Consider the following 16,937-nt stretch of genomic DNA (forward strand, 5'->3'; position numbering starts at 1 on the left):
GTGCTGAATATGTCTCCTTCTGGCTCAGGATTCTCTCTCCAGGTCCAGCCCATTGCCTGGAATTCCTTGGCTAAATAAATACCAGTTGAATGGATGAATAAGGGGTAGAGGGGGCATGGAAGAAAAGTAGGAGGGAAAGAAGTCAACCTGCTCAGAGTACTTTGTCACGGAACGTGCACACACCCCACCACGTGGGAGTCTGGGCATGGCGTGGTTTGTGGAGCTGGATTGCTTGCTCGGTGTAAATGTCATGTCAACTCTATGTCTTAACATTGGTGTGACCATGGGAGAAGTCACACAGTATCCTCCCGTGTAAAACAGAGACAGTAATGGCTCCCACCACATAGGCTGTGGTGAACACAATATGAGTAGAAAGCTCTTCTCTGGTGCTCAGTAGTACCCAGCAGTCACCATTCCAGCCTCTTTATCCAGCCCTCCTTGCCTCTTCTACCTGTGGACAGTCTCCAAAGTGAAGGTCCCAGATGCTCATGTCTCCCACTCCCACACACAAAGAATGAGTGAACACACACACACACACACACACACACACACACACACACACACAGCAGCAGCAGCAGCAGCAGCAGCAGCAGCAGCAAACAGAACAGGTAGCTTGGTAGGGACTGTGGGCAGTGTCATTAAGTTCATAGCAAGGAAGGGGAGCTAATCTTAGAGAAGTGACTTGAAGATTGTTTTTGGAAGGGAGCTGTGATTGTTCGAGGCTGCCATTCCCTAGCTTTAAATGGCTGTAGTGGCTGCAAACCACGTGCATAAAGCTTTAAGTAGGGTTAGGTTGTTATTTTTTTCTGCAGATGTCCAATTAAGGACCCGTGTATTCCTACAGCCCATGCGTTTCCATTTGGTTAGAATTGGCCACGAGTTTTTCTGCCCCTTGGAAGAAGCTGGGACAGCAAATTGATCACTAATGACCCATGGGAAGGGTACATGTGGGAGGGTACGAGGGCTTGACTTCGCATGTGGTTTCAACGTTCTTTTCCTGTCGCTAACCTGCCTCACTTCCTACTTCAGCTAAACCAGTTTCCACACACTAGGGAAGGTCCTTTTGAAACTACAATGAAGCTTGGCATCCGCCCTTTGGAAAGTTCAGTATCTCTCTGGTAGCTCACAGCACAACTCACTCCTTAAGCTCCAGCCAGCTTCTCTCTTCTGACTCAGGTCTGTGGTTACCTCTAGTAGTCTTGGCTTTTCCTCTGCCTGGAATGCTTCCCCACCACCATCAACCCGAGCCTCAAAGTCCAGCTCTAGCTCAAATGTCATTTCTTCAAAGAAGCCGCTCTGCAACCACCGCCTTCCTCTTGGCACTAATCCCAAGACTGTAATTGCTTTATTGATCCATGCATGGCGCATGGCTTGTTAGGACCCCGCACCATGGAGCCTCTGAGCAGAGCTGACTGCACCAGTGAAGGGCACATTGTTATCTCTGGGGTTCAGGGGTGGTGATGATGAACTGGTTTGGCCACTTGTCTGGAAAATCAGACCATGGTCTGTATCCAAACTCCAAACTCTCCCAGTAAAGTCCATTCTGGCCATCTGAGCCCCCACACAAATACTGCATGCCTTGCCCAGAGATCCAAAATAAAAAATGTATTCTCCACCCCTGCCCCCACCTTAGGTGTTCTAGGTTGCGAGCGCAAGTAAATGCAATCGACAAGAGTCCTGTCCATAAATAGCTTCATTACAAGTTGCTACCTACCCAGTCTTTTTTTTTTTTTCCTAAAAGAGAGGATTGGAGGGGAACCTGAGAGAAGGTTTAGGGACTGCACAGTCACATGACAATTACTTGGCCTCTGTCTCCTGCCATTTCCCCTCTGGGCAAAGGCGGCAGGCAGCTATAAATAGCAGCCAGCAGTTCTGCCCATCCAATGAGGGAAAGAACTTGGCGACGGGTGAAGCAGGCAGAGTATCATCAGCCTGATTCCTGGCATGGCCCAGGGGCCAGTGCCCTTCAGGAAGCTTCAAGACCCAGCAAAGCCAGCGGAAAGCTGCCTTCACCTCCAGCTCAGTGTATCCCAAACCCAAAGGGGCCAGAAGAACCCAGTCTTTCACCCTTCAGTGAGGGAGTCCAAGAATAGGAGCAGTTGCTTTCCTTTCTTGAGGTATCCCACAGGAGGTCCCCCAAACTCCCAGCTAACACACAGCAGAAGGAGAAAGAGGATCCTCCTGTTCAGATAGGCCTTCCATTTCTTCCTCAGATCACAGCACCGTCTCTCTGATGACACCGATGAGGCTGTGAGGCCGCTCAGCGTCTGCTGGCCGGGGCCTCCTTTCGGCTCTCGGCCTCCCCAGTGGGGCAAAGGTGCTCAGGTCCCCACAGCTCTGCAGGTGCAGCAAGCCAGGCTGTCTCTGCAAAGGCAACACATGGGCCCAGGAAGTGCTGGGCTGTGAAGGCGCCATTATCTAGGAGAGAAGAAAGAGGGACCAGGTTAAGCTTTTCCAGATGTGGCCTTTGACCCGTATCCTGTATCTACCCAAGTGTTCAAACGTTTGTTTCAGAAAAAGAGAAAAAAATATTTGCCCAAAGGAAAACTTATTTGGATCGTGGAGATATTTATTTATTTATTTTAGCATACTGCCTCTTCTAAAAATCCTATCATTCATTCAACTACAGATCTGCCAGACTAAATTGGTGAACTGCAATTTATTGCTTATATTTAACAGTGTTCTTATGCAGGGATTCTTATTATTAGACAAGGTGGGGACAGAACTTGTCAGAAGAATAAATTCACACCTGCCACTAATTCTGACAGTCTAGACAGGATCTTGGACATCATTAGTATTTGTGTGTGTGTGTGTGTGTGTGCGCGCGCGCGCCTAGACATTGTTCCTGACCTGCTTTTGCTCAAAGTGATCCCTCTACCACTTAAGCCACAGCTCCACTTCAGCTTTTGTGGTTAATTAGAGGTAAGAGTCGGGGATTTTTCTGCTCAGGCTAGCTTTGAACTGTGATCCTCAGATCTCAGCCTCCTGAGTAGCTAGGATTATGGGCATGAGACACTGACATCTAGCTCATTAGTATTTTCAAGTGAGAGGGAAGGAGGGAAGGAGGGAAGGAGGGAAAGAAGAAAGGAGAAAGAGGGAGAGAGGGAGAGGAGAGGAGAGGAGAGGAGAGGAGAGGAGACAGAGAGAGAGAGAGAGAGAGAGAGAGAGAGAGAGAGAGAGAGAGAGAGAGAGAGAGAGAGAGAGAGAGATTGAGATTAAGTGGTAGAGTGATTGCCTAGTAGGCTTGAGACGCCAAATTCAAAGTCCAGCACCACCATCACAAAAATAATTAATTAATAAATAAATAAGCAAGCAGCCAGGCACTGGTGGCTCATGCCTGTAATCCTGGCTACTCAAGAGACTGAGATGTGAGGATCATGATTCCAAGCCAAGCCAGTCAGAAAAGGCCCTATGAGACTAGTATCTCCAATTAACCACTCAAAAACCAGAAGTAGCAGGGTGACCCAACTGGTAGAGCACTAGTCTTGAGCAAAAGAGGCTCAAGGACAGTGCCCAAGCTCTGAGTTCAAGCCCCACAACTGACCAAAAAATTAAAATAAAATAAATAAAATATTTCTGCTGCAGAATGTTTTGAAATATGTCACAACTAGAAAAGAAAATGAAAAATATCATGGGAAATTTCTCCTCCATAGGGATTGATGGGAAACCTGTCCAATCAAGGTAAGGTGGCACAGCTATGTCTCTAACTTGTATCGGAATCTTATTGCCACTACATATCACAGAATATCACTCTGATGACTTTCAACATGTTTCATTTGTACTTTCTGAGCTTGTAAGGTCATGAAGAGTTTAAACTCCCCAAAAGATGGGATATCAAATTTTGCTAACATCCTGTTCATCCTATTAGTCTTTCGGGCATGACCTTGTCTCCTGATTAAGAAGTCATTTTCCATACTCTAGAGTTGCAAAATTAAGTTGGCACACTGTTTTTTGTTTTGTTTTGCTGTTTTTTTTTTTGCTGTTAGGGAAAGTTTAAATGGCTCTAAAACCTCATTCTAAAAGAAAGTAAAAGCATGGCTGGAGTCAGAAATAAAAGGTCAGGTCCCTTTCAATTGTCCTAGCCTCCTCCTGTCTGGAGAGGGGTGTCCCATTATGATAAACCATGTGTGACTTAGTACTTGAAGACCCAGCACATAGTATCACCTGTCACAACCGTCTCAATAATTAACTTTTAAACTGGAGGGGACGGGGTGTGAGGATCCAGTCAACACTGACTGAGGAGCTAGCAAACACTAACAATGTTAACATCTATTGGGCTGTTGAGCTGTGAGGATGGTGCCATTTCCCAAGACCTTGAGGAGATATGGACCCCGCCTGGATATGCACTGTTTTCTTCTTTGCCAGAGCTTAGCCTTTGAGAAGTGACTCCAAATGCCTGTTCCTGTTTGCTAGGCTTTGGAGCTATACAGCAGGAAGAGGACAGGGAAATAACAAATGAAGTAGGTCAGAGACTCCAGGATATAAATGTCTCCCCAGCATAGGCTATTTTGTGGAGTCTGACCCAGAGGCACTGACTGATGATTCTTCTAGAGAGCCACCTACAGATAGGTGGTAGTTCAAGTGCCTCTTTCCACAAGGAATCAGAGAGGGGCTTCTGGCTTCAGTAAGAGGCCAGCAGGTAGAAAGCAGGACCAGAAAGGAGAAGTGAAGAGATGGTGTAATCGATCTACCTTTACAATCTAGAGCATTAGTGCCTGAGAATCAACCTGGTTCAACTCAAGAAATATCTGTTGGGCTGTCTAGCATACAAAGGCAGGCAGGAAGGTCACACCTGTGCCATCCCTCTGGGCTCTCTCCAAAGGCCAGCCCACTCACCTCAAGGATGGAATAAAATAACTAAAAGGTAACATCCAGTACTGGAGCTTGAACTCTCACTTGGCTCTGTGTGTGTGTGTGTGTGTGTGTGTGTGTGTGTGTGTGTGCACGCAAGGCTGGCGCTCTAATACTTGAACTACAGCTTCACTTCGGGCTTTTTTTTGGTCAATTGGATATGAGTCTCTGGGGCTGACTTAGAACTGTGATCCTCAGCTCTCAACCTCCTGAGTAGGTAGGAGTACAGATGTGAGCCATCGGCACCCAGCAGATAACCATCTTATACCAGAAGGAAACTCATTCATTTGGAGATATGGGGACAGACTGACCTTCACTTGAAAGAAATCTGAGACCCAAGCAGCTGCTGTGTAGGCCTAATTCCACCTTCTCTCTGGATGGCATCTCTTCGATGCAGTGGGGGAGGGGGGCTATCGATGTGGAGGGGGGGGTATTCTCTTAAGTCCTCCTAGCTTAGTTCTCTTACTAGGCAATTCATGGAAATGTGAACAGCTCCCAGAATCTTGCCAAAATGATCTTTCCAAAGGACAGAGAAAGCAAACAGGACTGTCAGGGCGTCTTCAATTCAGGAAGTCAAATATTGGATGAGTTCCACACACTACCCATATCCTCTGCTTTTTCCAGGCATGCTTCAGTGTTCCAGGAAACTAAGGTTTGTTTCCCCATCACCACCCCGAGCCATGAGCACTGTAGAAAAGTTACCATACATAGAAGGCAAGCTCTGTAGCATCTTCTCCCCTCCCTCTCCTGACCTAACCCCAGGTACCTATAACTATGAACTTTCGACAGGAAATCAGAGATATCACTGAAGCTACAATGGAAACCATTGTCATTCAGATAGCAATAACACAATTACCTGTTCTAGAAAACTGGCACTGGTGATGGCTTCCTCCATGTGTTCCTCATCGGATTTCAACACAGATTTAATATTTTCTACAAGTTCATGGATGTCTGGGGTCATGCTGCAGGAAGACTGCTCCAGGAATCTGGCCACCAACAGCTTGGTGTCTATATAAGATCTGTAATCTATTAAGGAACGGGGCCTGCATCTCGACGCTCTTGGTCTGCTGTTCCTCCTTAGCGTCACCATGGCCGGATCCAGTCTCCTTTCAGTCTGAGTGGCGGCTTCACAGCTGAGCACTGGGGTGGCTGTGGACAAAGACAAACAACATAACCCATTGGCTGAGCCCCTCGGGACTGAGGTGACAAACTCGGTGAAAGATGACCATGGTCACACATGCTTTTCATCTTGCAGAATGAAAAGGAGAAAAATAAATCAAAACCATAGCACAAGCCTACTTCCTGCAGTACACTACCAATATGTTATATCCCAAGACACTATACTACATGGCATAAAGCGCTCCCCCAAGATGCAGACAGAATGCAAACCCGGGTGGAACATGTTTCGTGGCATATGGTGGATAGATGGGAATAGATGGGCTAAACAAGAAAAAAGAAAAACATGGCCAACCAATGAAAGATTTTTTTTTTCAATGGGGGACAATGGAGGGGTCATTGGAAGAGAGGAAGGGCTATAGAGACACGAGACTTGGGGATGAAAACCATGCTGTACCTTTGTCCTAAACATCCTCAAGGACACTGGACTGACTTCTATGAGAGATGCTCACATCGTGGCCGGGAGGTAGTTCTATAGCTGACTATTACAGAAAACAGGTGCAGAACAAAAATCACATCATTCCAGGAGGCAACAGAGAGCCTGGGAAATCCAATGCCAGGCTCTAATTTCCATGGTGACCTCAAGCAGCAAAGCCATCAGGTTGTCTTGTTTCCACGTGTGCATTCCCACCAGCATGCGTTGATGTGCAAAGGCTGGGGACTGTGGTCTGTAAGGGCCTGATATGTGGGCATTTAGGAAGACAGGAAACAGCGGGTGGTGGCAGGTAGAGGAAAGAGAGGTTCATTTTCCTATGGTGAAAGATAGGCATGAGGAACTCTAAACCACAGTTCAGAGGTTGTCTCAGGTGGCCATGTGCATGTTATAGACAGCAGGAGTCTTCCAGAAATGTGTGCTAACCAACACTGCATGGAGAAGGGCAGAATGGGGAGGGGGGCATTCACATTCGTTCACTGCCAGCAACCCGCGCCTGCCGTCACCAAGTGTTCTTGCCACCTCGGGGCTGCAGAATGGAAAGGGTTTCCAGAAAGATCTCCCTAAGCTATGCAAAAAGCTAAGTTCTCATGGGAGGTGACAGGAGGCCCCCTCAAGCCCTCAGCTTGCCAGCTGGTACTGGAAGTGGGTCCCAAGTCAAGAGGCCCAGAGCTCAGCCTGCACAGGTGCTGAAGTGCCGAGCCAGTCTGGCCAGGGGCTTTCTCAGATGCCAGGGCAGAGACCAGAGGAATGTTCTCTGGGGCTCCCACGTGATTATTCCAGCGGACACCACACACCCTTAGAGGGACAGGAAAAGGTGGAAGGGCTCGGACAGAACTGGAGAGATGCCAGGATATCCCAGAGTTTAGTTTGCCCAGAAGTCCAGAAGAGCAGAAGCCACAACTGCTAGATTAGGTCCCCAGAGAAGGCCCTGTCGCCATCATTAAGCAAACTTTTAACTTTATTCCTTTGCTTCCTTTACTTTTCAGTGTTCTAGAATGAAGAGATATTGGGTGATATTTAGGCATTCACATACAGAGAAGGGAAAAAAGATGAAGGCTTATTCTTAAAATTCAAACGCCATTAATGTACAGGCAAACCCCAAACAAAATGAAGAAGGAAGGAAAGTGTGTATGTGTGTGTGGGTGTTTATGAGTGTTGTGTAAGAACATGAGCATATGTGGATGTGCGTGGGTTTGTGCAAGGGTGTGAGAATGCACACGAGCGTCTGTGAGAAGGGGTGTTAGATGAGTGAGATTATGATTGTGCCTGCGTTGCCTATGAGTATGTGTATGAGTGTGAAGGGATAGGAGGGTATGCCATATATATGGGTGTGTGAAGGTTTGCCCAGATGTGAGTGTGCACGTGCACTTCGCTCTACACAATTTTCTTAAAATTGGATTTGATTTTTCAATAATTCCATCTACTCACACACAGTGAAAGGAATGATAATAAGTAGTAAGTTACAATCCCTTTTGCCTCTCCCCACAGGCTGCAAGCAACTGGAAATCAGAGCTAGGGTCTATGTAATTTCCTTCCTGCAACACCTCACACACTATCATGTGCATGCAACCAAATGCTCTTGAAGGCAGTAAGGTAAAAAAGAAGAAAAACCATCTACCAGGCATGGATGGCACAACTCTAAAACCCTAGCTACCCGAGAGACCCAGATAAGGAGCTCATGGATCAAGGCCAACACAGGCATAAAAGTTCCAGAGACATCACCTTAACTAATGACTGCACACGAGGAAAAAAAAACTATTATTCCAGCCACAGGGGAAGCACAATGTTAGGCACCTTGACACATGCTTATTATCTCTAGCTACACAAGAAAACACGAGTAAGAGGATCACAGCCAAGGCATAAAGCAAAGCCTAAAAATAACCAATGGAAGCCTGGTGCTGGTGGGTCATACCTGTAATCCTAGCTACTCAGGAAGCTGAGATCTAAGGATTGAGGGTCAAAGCCAGTCGGGGCAGGAATATGAGACTCTTATCCCCAACTAATCTCCAATTCATCATAAAACTAAAGTGAAGCCATGGCTCAAGTGATAGAGCACCAGCCTTGATTTACAAAAAAAAAAAAAAAAGGCTAAAAGACAAAGCCTAGACCCTGAGTTCAAGCCGCAGTCCTGACACACACACACACACACACACACACACACACACACACGCACGCACGCACACACGCACGCAAAAGAAATGGGCAGGATTCATGGCTCAAGTGCTTGGTAAGCACAAGGCCTTTAGTCAATCTCCAGTATCTCAGAGGAAAATAAACATTCTGCTTCCTTAAAGGAAATGGCATCTGTGTTCCTAATGTGTCTGTCCAATTCTATTTTTTCCCAAATCTCTCAGCTTCCTTTGGAATACCACTTAAACCTACAGAGCCCTCAGCCAGCTATGGGCACCTGCTTTCCCCCTTACACAAACAAGACCAGTGGTCTGCAAGGAGCTGGGAAAGGTCATCACCTCTGTCCTCGGAGTGGTGGAGCAAGGGGTCACTCTTCGATCTTGTCCTGAGGGGCAGAAGGGCTCGGCAGCTCCTTGTGGAAGGCACCACGCTTGAAGTAGGACTCGACACAGATGTGCTTTCTTCACCAGCTGTCGGAGGAACAGCCCTACCTGATTTTGTTTAAAATAGGAGAAGCATAAGTTATTTTTATTTATCTATTCATTTATTTATTTTACCAACTGCAACCTTCCAAATATTGGGCAGGAAACACCTGTGTGCTGAAAGCTGCCTGGGCAAAAGTAATCAAGTTAATAGCATTGACTTAGGCTGCTGGCCCAGAAAGTTTTTATTTCCCAGCATTGTGGGAAAACCTGTCTCTCCAAACTGCCCGTATTTCACCTAAAACAAACAAAAAAAATGAAAACCCAAGGGCATAATAAAACAGCTGTGCCAGAACATCAGGTTTTTTTCCTGAAGGCGCTTAGAATCTTCTCAGAAGTATCCTGAGATGGTACTGGGAAGGCCCCAGGCTTCTCAGGGTTTCTGAGTCTTTCTTCCCTGGAAGGAGCCACCTGTACAAGTGAAGGAGGCGGTCACTGAGCCGATGTGAACACTGCTTTCCAGGTTTTCCCAGCTCAAGGAAATAAAACCCACTGGGCACCAGTGGCTCATGCCTGTAATCCTAACAACTCAGGAGGTTGAGATCTGAGAATTATGATTTGAAGCCAGCCTGGGCAGGAAAATCCATAAGACGCTTATCTCCCATTAACCAGCAAAAAGAGCTGGATGTGGAATGGTGACTCAACTCAATGGTAGAGCACAAGCCTTGAGAACAAAAGCTCAGGGACAGCACCTAGACCCTAAGTTCAAGCCCAAAATTGGTATAAGAAAAGAAAATAGAAAAAATAAAAATGAAAAAGGACAAAAAAGAAAGACGGAGAGGAAGAAACGAAAGAAGGAAGGAAGGAAGGAAGGAAGGAAGGGAGGGAGGGAGGGAGGGAGGGAGGGAGGGAGGGAGGGAGGGAGGGAAGGAAGGAAAAGAAAGAAAGAGTGAAAGAGAGAGAGAAAGAAGAAAGAGAAAGGTCCATCATTTGGGAGCCTGAATGGTGGCTTAGAAAATTCTTTGTTAAAGCAGAAGAATCACAAACATGGTGAGAATAATTAAATATAGCTTCTGAATTTTAAAGATATGTGATGGGGCTGGAATTAAGATGGAAGGTGAACAGAGCCCATTCAAAATGATACTGCTGAAAAACTACCGCCATCTAAAATAGCTAAAAGTTGATCCATTATTTATTACCATTAGCAATTTTGATCTAGTGCACAATTCTTTAGGCCATTTAAAATGTCCCCAAAGAGAGAAAGTTGTAATAATGATATCCTTAAATTGCAAGGATAAATGTAAATCGACTCTAGTATTTACCATAGCACTGAAAAACCAGAATTCCCTGGATATTCAGGCAGCAAGTCTGGAGCCCTGCGTTATTAATGACAGCATGATCCCACAGCAAAAATCCCTTCATTAAATGAAAACTAACTCTTCTTCAAAGGACCCCAGTTTATTTTAAGAGAAAAATGATAGATTGGAAAACACAGGAATGACAAATTAGACTTTATTTCACAGGGTCCTGAAAGTAGTCTTGATTATTCTCAGAGATTCTACTTCCTGTTAGTGATATCGTAATACCTCCCACTTCTAAGTGCTGGTAATATTTCTGCATCTGGCAGTAGGATGTAGTTGAATTATTTGCTCCAAGAATATCTGGTTCTGTTTCAAACAGAACACCAGATGGGCTGTCAATTCTGCCATGTTTCAATCTATTGAGTTATGGCTTTGGCCAGTGGAGACACATCCATTACCTTGAGTCATTGGGGTGCCAGCTGGTTCCAGTGGACTTGCAGCAGCCTCTGATCCTTCTGGAATCTGGAACGAAGACCCCTGCATCACAGGGGATGGGGATAAACAGGGCTATTTTGTGATGTTTGGCTTACTACTCTTGGGACCTCAGTGAGCTTGAAATGATGTACAAGGCACAACCTCCCTGCTGGTCTCAGAATCATACCATATACCCTGCTGGTAGTCAACAGATGAAAAGAGATGCTTTGGGCCAGGAGCTGCTGGCTCACATACTTATAATCCTCAGTGGGCTGAGATCTGAGGATCTCGGTTCAAAGCCAGCAAGGGCAGGAAAATCCATGAGACTCCTATCTCCAATTTACCACCAGAAAACTAGAATTAGAGCTATAGGTCAATATGATAGAACACTAGCCTTGAGCAAAAAGCTCAGGGGCTCTGAGGTGAAGCCCCATAATAGAGACAGACAGACAGACAGACAGACAGACAGACATACCTGTTCCTGGTCCATCCGGCCCACCACTGCTTCATAGGGAGGTGGAGGGTCCAGGGGACAGAACACTTCCACACCTTTGATTCTAGCTCCATAGATGTGTGGCAATGGAATGACATCGGGACCAGCCATCCTAGATAGAGCATCCTGGCATGAGGAAGCATGCCTGCACACAGGCCCTCAGCCTGCTGCAGATACACTGGCCTTAGCCTCTAGCCCAGGGAAACCATCAGCCCCACATATGACAGTGGCCCAGTCCAGGAGAGGGAGCTAGACTATTTATATATATCTATACATATACCACCACTGCCTGGCTGCCATTAATAATAATAATAATAATAGTAGTAGTAGTAGTTGTAGAAGTAGCATGGTGCCAATGGCTCATGCCTGTAATCCTAGCTTCTCCGGAGGTTCAGATCTGAGGATTGTGGTTGAAACCATTAAGACTCTTATCTCCAATCAACCATCAAAAAAGCCAGGAGTGGAGCTGTGGCCCAAGTAGTAAAGCACCAGACTTAAGTGAAAAAACACTAAGGGATGGTGCACAGGCCCAAAGTTCAAAACCCCATTCTGGCGCACACACACACACACACACACACACACACACACACACACACGCACGCACGCACACACACACACACACACATACACACACACACGCACACACACACGGCAAACAATCCACAGGCATGGAAAACAGCTGGGTCACCATTGGCAGCTGAGGAAGGCATTTCCTCTGAAGTGACCAAATGGAACTAGATGGAGATGAGTTTCACAGTGCCTTGACTGTTCTACACCACGAACTGCACACTGCCATTTCCAGTGCCAAGGAAAACAAGAAAGCACTCCGGGAAACTTGATCACCTACTATTTTATGGGGGTGACAGGGAGGCACAGGAATGGAGGGAGGAAGGATGAACAAATACAATCATTATACTCGGTGCATATGATGTAAAAAAAAATGAACTATGAAACGTGTGTGGGGATGGGAGGGGGGGAAAAGGAGAGCAAAGGCAGGGGTGACGCTGTCAAGAAGGTTGTATTCATAACCTTACTTATAGAATTGTAACTCCTTTATAAAACTACTTAATAACTTTTAAAAAGCAAAAACAAAAACGAGTGATTTTAGAAAACCACTGCCTGAGAAAATTAAGAAGTCAGTTTTACGGCTCAGAATACTTTACAAGGACAACTAAAAATGGTGGAGCATGGCTGGTGTCATGTGAATGTGTCCCCAAAGGCATGTGTTAGGAACTTAATCAGTGTGCAACAGAGCCAAGGGTGGAGCCTTAGGCAGAAGCTTCACAAAGTGCTGCCACAGGAAGGGCTCTGTCTCTCCCATTCTTCTGCCTCCTAAGGATACAACTCGCCTCCTCTCCAGAGAACAAACAACACGCTGCCATCTTGTAGGCAGAGACCAAACCTAGCCCCTAGACCAAGCCTCTAGCCCACAGCCGCCTTAGCCTCTGGAACTTGGGGAGAAATAAATATCTATTCCTTATAAACAGTCCAGTCTAAAGTACTCTGCTGTAGCAGCATGAAGGGACTAAGACAACAGTATAAGCAGATAGGTAGGTAGGTAGATAGATAGATAGATAGATAGATAGATGTGTGTATATATACATGTGTACATGTATGGCTTGCAACCATGATCCTCTGAGCTCAACCTTCTGAGTGGTAGGATTATAGGCATGAGTTGCTGGCATCTGGAGATCTTAGAAATTTGTTTTGTTGCTTTTCTCATAACAACCTTCCCAGGGGCCATGTGACAACACAGCTGGAGAAGGAAACGGAGTCTCAGAGATGGTGAGAAATCAATCCAAGGAACCTTGAAGAGACTCCAGAACCTGCGTTCTTCACACTCATCATAAAGTCTCCAGAAACTTTCAATGGTTCCTACTCCTGAGCCTAAAGATGATATGGAAACACAAACAAATGCAAAATGCATTCTGCTATAAATAGGCCCTGAAAACTCATCTGAGGGTAATGCTGCCACTAATGTGCCTTTCACCAAGCTGTCCACTGGGCAGCTGCTCCCTATCACTGGGTACAAGGTAGCAGAATTGCTGCCTTTTTGATTCTTGACTTGGGCCAATTTATGCGAATGGGAGACAGGCTGGGGGTAGGGTGCACTTCTTCTCCCATACTTATAAATCAGTTCATGAAGGAGATAACCTGTCTCTGGACAGAAGCCCTGATTGCAGTCAGACTTCTATTTATGACAGTAACTTGAGAAGGCCTTTCTCAAAAAGCTACCGGAGCATAAAGTGGTTGTATTTATAGAAGGTAAATAAACAGACCTCTTCTGAGAGGGTGCAGTACCTTACAGGAAATAGTCAACGTCTACAGTGTGAAAACTCCTGTACAAAAATATTCAGGAAGATTCCTGCCTGTCAGCTCACAGAAAGAGAATTCCCAAGGAGGACAAAACTGTCAGGTAGATTTAAGTTCACTGATTCATGACTTCAGCAAATGCAATCAGATTCAAAAATGTCATTAACAGACTATGAATCTAAACATAAGAAATTGAATCACTTTAAATTGGAAAAAAAAAAAGGACAGGACTCTGATACTAGTAGAATTGCCCACTAGTAATTTAAACTAAAATTCAGGCACATATACATTTTAGAATTGACAGTGTCTTTTCAAAATATTCTTTAAGCCAGGCACTAGTGGCTCACGCCTTTAATCCTAGCTACTCACAAGGCTGAAATCTGAGGATCACAGTTCAAAGCCAGCCCAGGCAGAAAAGTCCCCGAGAGACCCTTCCCTCCAATAAACTACTCAAAAAAGCCAGAAAGTGGTACTGTGGCTCAAGTGGTGGAGTGCTAGCCTGGAGAATAAAGAGGCTCAGAGACAATGGCCAGGCCCTGGGTTCAAGCCCCAGGCACAGCATAAGGAAAAAAAAAAGGCTTAAAAAAAAAACAGGATAAAAATACTCTTTTCAAAATGGGGACCAAGGCATGAGAAAGGGTATCAATGTTTGTGAAGTAATGTACCTTCTATCTGGTGAATATAATGTAACCCTTCTATTAATTACAATAAAAATATATGGAAAAAATACTCTTTTCAAAGGGTATTTTGCTTCAGCTTCTTCTACCAGCCTTCTCCAGAATATTCTGAATAGCAAAGCCATTGGGAAAGCTTATTGGCTTTCTCGCAACTCAGTTTTGATGAGGGGCTCAGAGGGACAGATATGAAGATGTACACAGGTCCTGAAAGGGTAGAAATCCCCTGGCTGACCAGGCCAGGTCCTTCTGGAGTAGAGGAGGAGGAAGAGACTGCAGGATGTGTCTGGACAGCAGACTCCTGCAGCCACATGAGTCACACTCCGTAATTTATGCCGCTGCAGGAAATTAAATCTGTCTGCTGCCTCCTCTTAGTTCAACCTCGTGATCTCCCACACAATCTTGAAGAAGCAGAATTCTTAGTGAAGAGGGAAACCCTCTTTCCAGCCATGAAATAAAGTCATTTTAATGTCCTCCAATAAACCCTCCACAGTCAAGGGTCAGATGGGGTTTCAGCTTGAGCACATGTGCACCAGGATACACAAAGAATATGTACTTTATTGCGATAACTCCGCAGCATCTGTAATTCTTGCCTCATTTCCCAACAGACTAGGAAATCATTCTAGCCTCTAAGGTTTAAAATGGTAGATGGTTCCCTGATCAAAGAGGGGCCAGCTGTCTCAAAGCCTGCCTGGGGCCATCTACTCCTCACACTGATAGTCTGCCTTTATGATCCTACCTCTGCCTGAGCAGGCAGGGAGAGGGCTCTATTACAAACTTGAAGAACATGAGTAGTACCTGGGAATGACCTCGTTAGAAAGTGTTTTTCCACAATCCCGAACCAAATTTGTTTCATAACACCACACACGTCAAGCTAAAGTCTATAATCTTTCTATGGAATAGAGATGCAGGGAAGGGAAGGGTGTTTAGATATAGGCTTGTTTATCTTTTGCTCTCATCTTTTTAGCTACACACACACACACACACACACACACACACAGATCTGAGGACTGAATTTCAGGGCAAGTTCTTCCATTGAGCTAAATCCCCAATCTACTGTTTATCTTTTTTAACAGTTCTTTTAAATTGTTATTATAAAAGTGGTATACAGAGCGGTTACTGTTTCATAAGTCAAGTAATGAATTCTTTTCATTTTGGACAATGTCAGCATTTCCTTCACTCTCCTGGGTTTTCTCTCCTGTCCTTACCCACAAGTTGTGTTTTTCTTCTTCTTCTTTTTTCTTTTGCCAGTCCTGGGGCTTGAACTCAGAGACTGAGCACTGTCCCTGAGCTTCTTTTGCTTAAGGCTAGCACTCTGCCACTTGAGCCACAGCACCACTTCTGGCCTTTTCTGCCTATGTAGTACTAGGGAATCGAACCCAGAGCTTCATACTTGCTAGGCAAGCACTCTACCACTAAGCCACATTCCAAGCCCCCAACATAGTTTTTACTGAGTCCCAGTGCTGTATTTGTGCATCCTATGTTCCTCTATTTTTGTGCCTCTCTGACAGCCCCCCAAGATGGAAAAATGAACAAAGACAAAAAAAAGAGAGAAAAAGAAAAGCCCTCTTATTTCCACATCCTGAAGTTCATTTCAATAAATATTATTTTATATGATCAGAAGTACACAAGCATTGGGCCATTAAATTCCTCGCCTAAGAATGTCCTCCTTAGGGTTCACTGCGTGTGAATGTTCATCTTTTCATGTCAGCTCCAGGCTACTTTTCCACGGAGCCATCGTGACCGGTGGCCTCACCCCACTATTCTGGATTAGGTTCTGTGGACCCCATATCCCTCTTTAGAAAACTATTATATCTACCTAACACTCATTTTAATAACCTCCACTGAGCCTCTGGGTTGGAGGGAAGACAGTATTTCCACTTCATTTTGAATTTCAGCACACCAGCAGCAATGAGCAAGTAGCCTAGGAGGAGGTCTCCTATTTGTGTTAAATTAATCCATCAGGGCATTCTTGAAAAAGAGACTCAATTCTAAAAGTCACTAACAGATGAAGGAAAGGCATGTGGCCTTCTACAAAGAATAATGCCTAGGATTTGAGATGCAGTCCCAGTTCAAGAATTTGAAAAGAGAAACCAAAGTGGGGACTATTTCTTCTAAACCAGGCAGCTGCGATGAATAATTAATATTTCTTAATGGCTGGGAAGAACTTCACAATTGGTAGAGCCTGCCGGTGGTGTTAGAATGAAACATTGATTTGGCCTAACCGGAAACTGTTTCCAGGGCAACAGCAGCTCTCAATCATGTCAAATTACAGCCCTTATCTCCCTGGGTGTCTGCTTTCCTGTGAAAAGCCAATTGGAACTGGAAAGGAATATCTTTATGTCTGGGTTTGACTTCGTTTGGGATTCCTCTGGCTTATTGAACAAGAAAAAGAGAAAACAAGAGACGGGAAGATAAAGAAAGACAGGGAGATAAAGAAATAGAAACCCCTAGTTTGGAGGGGTAGTTGGGGGTGTCAGTGGAAAGCTACCTGCGGCTCATCCGGGGTGTGCACGAGTAAAATGTGGCAAAGTAAGAGGGAGGAGGTACGGGCGGTATGAAGTCGTCAGGGTCAGGAATCCGGCCATGATCTTCTACCTCCTCGACAGAGATCTGGGATTCATCCTGCTTAGACATCATCACAAATTAATCAATGGCCTTCCCCAC

General features: G+C 45.3%; 1 protein-coding gene across 1 annotated transcript in view; it reads right to left on the reverse strand.

Annotated features, from left to right (window-relative positions):
* Positions 1–1,335: 1,335 nt before the first annotated feature.
* The window catches only part of Entrep1 (endosomal transmembrane epsin interactor 1), a 52,601-nt gene continuing 36,999 nt past the window's right edge, over positions 1,336–16,937 (reverse strand). Inside the window, exons 6-11 of the mRNA XM_090329672.1 lie at positions 16,762–16,895; positions 11,266–11,395; positions 10,775–10,853; positions 8,932–9,084; positions 5,708–6,000; positions 1,336–2,418 (exon numbers count right to left, since the gene is read on the reverse strand). Of these exons, the coding sequence (XP_090185798.1) occupies positions 2,215–2,418; positions 5,708–6,000; positions 8,932–9,084; positions 10,775–10,853; positions 11,266–11,395; positions 16,762–16,895 (993 nt within the window). The 3' untranslated portion in view covers positions 1,336–2,214. The remainder of the gene's footprint in view (positions 2,419–5,707; positions 6,001–8,931; positions 9,085–10,774; positions 10,854–11,265; positions 11,396–16,761; positions 16,896–16,937) is intronic.

The sequence above is a fragment of the Megascapheus bottae genome, chromosome 3 (assembly GCF_031878675.1).
Source record: "Megascapheus bottae isolate mThoBot1 chromosome 3, mThoBot2.hap1, whole genome shotgun sequence".
NCBI lineage: Eukaryota > Metazoa > Chordata > Mammalia > Rodentia > Geomyidae > Megascapheus > Megascapheus bottae.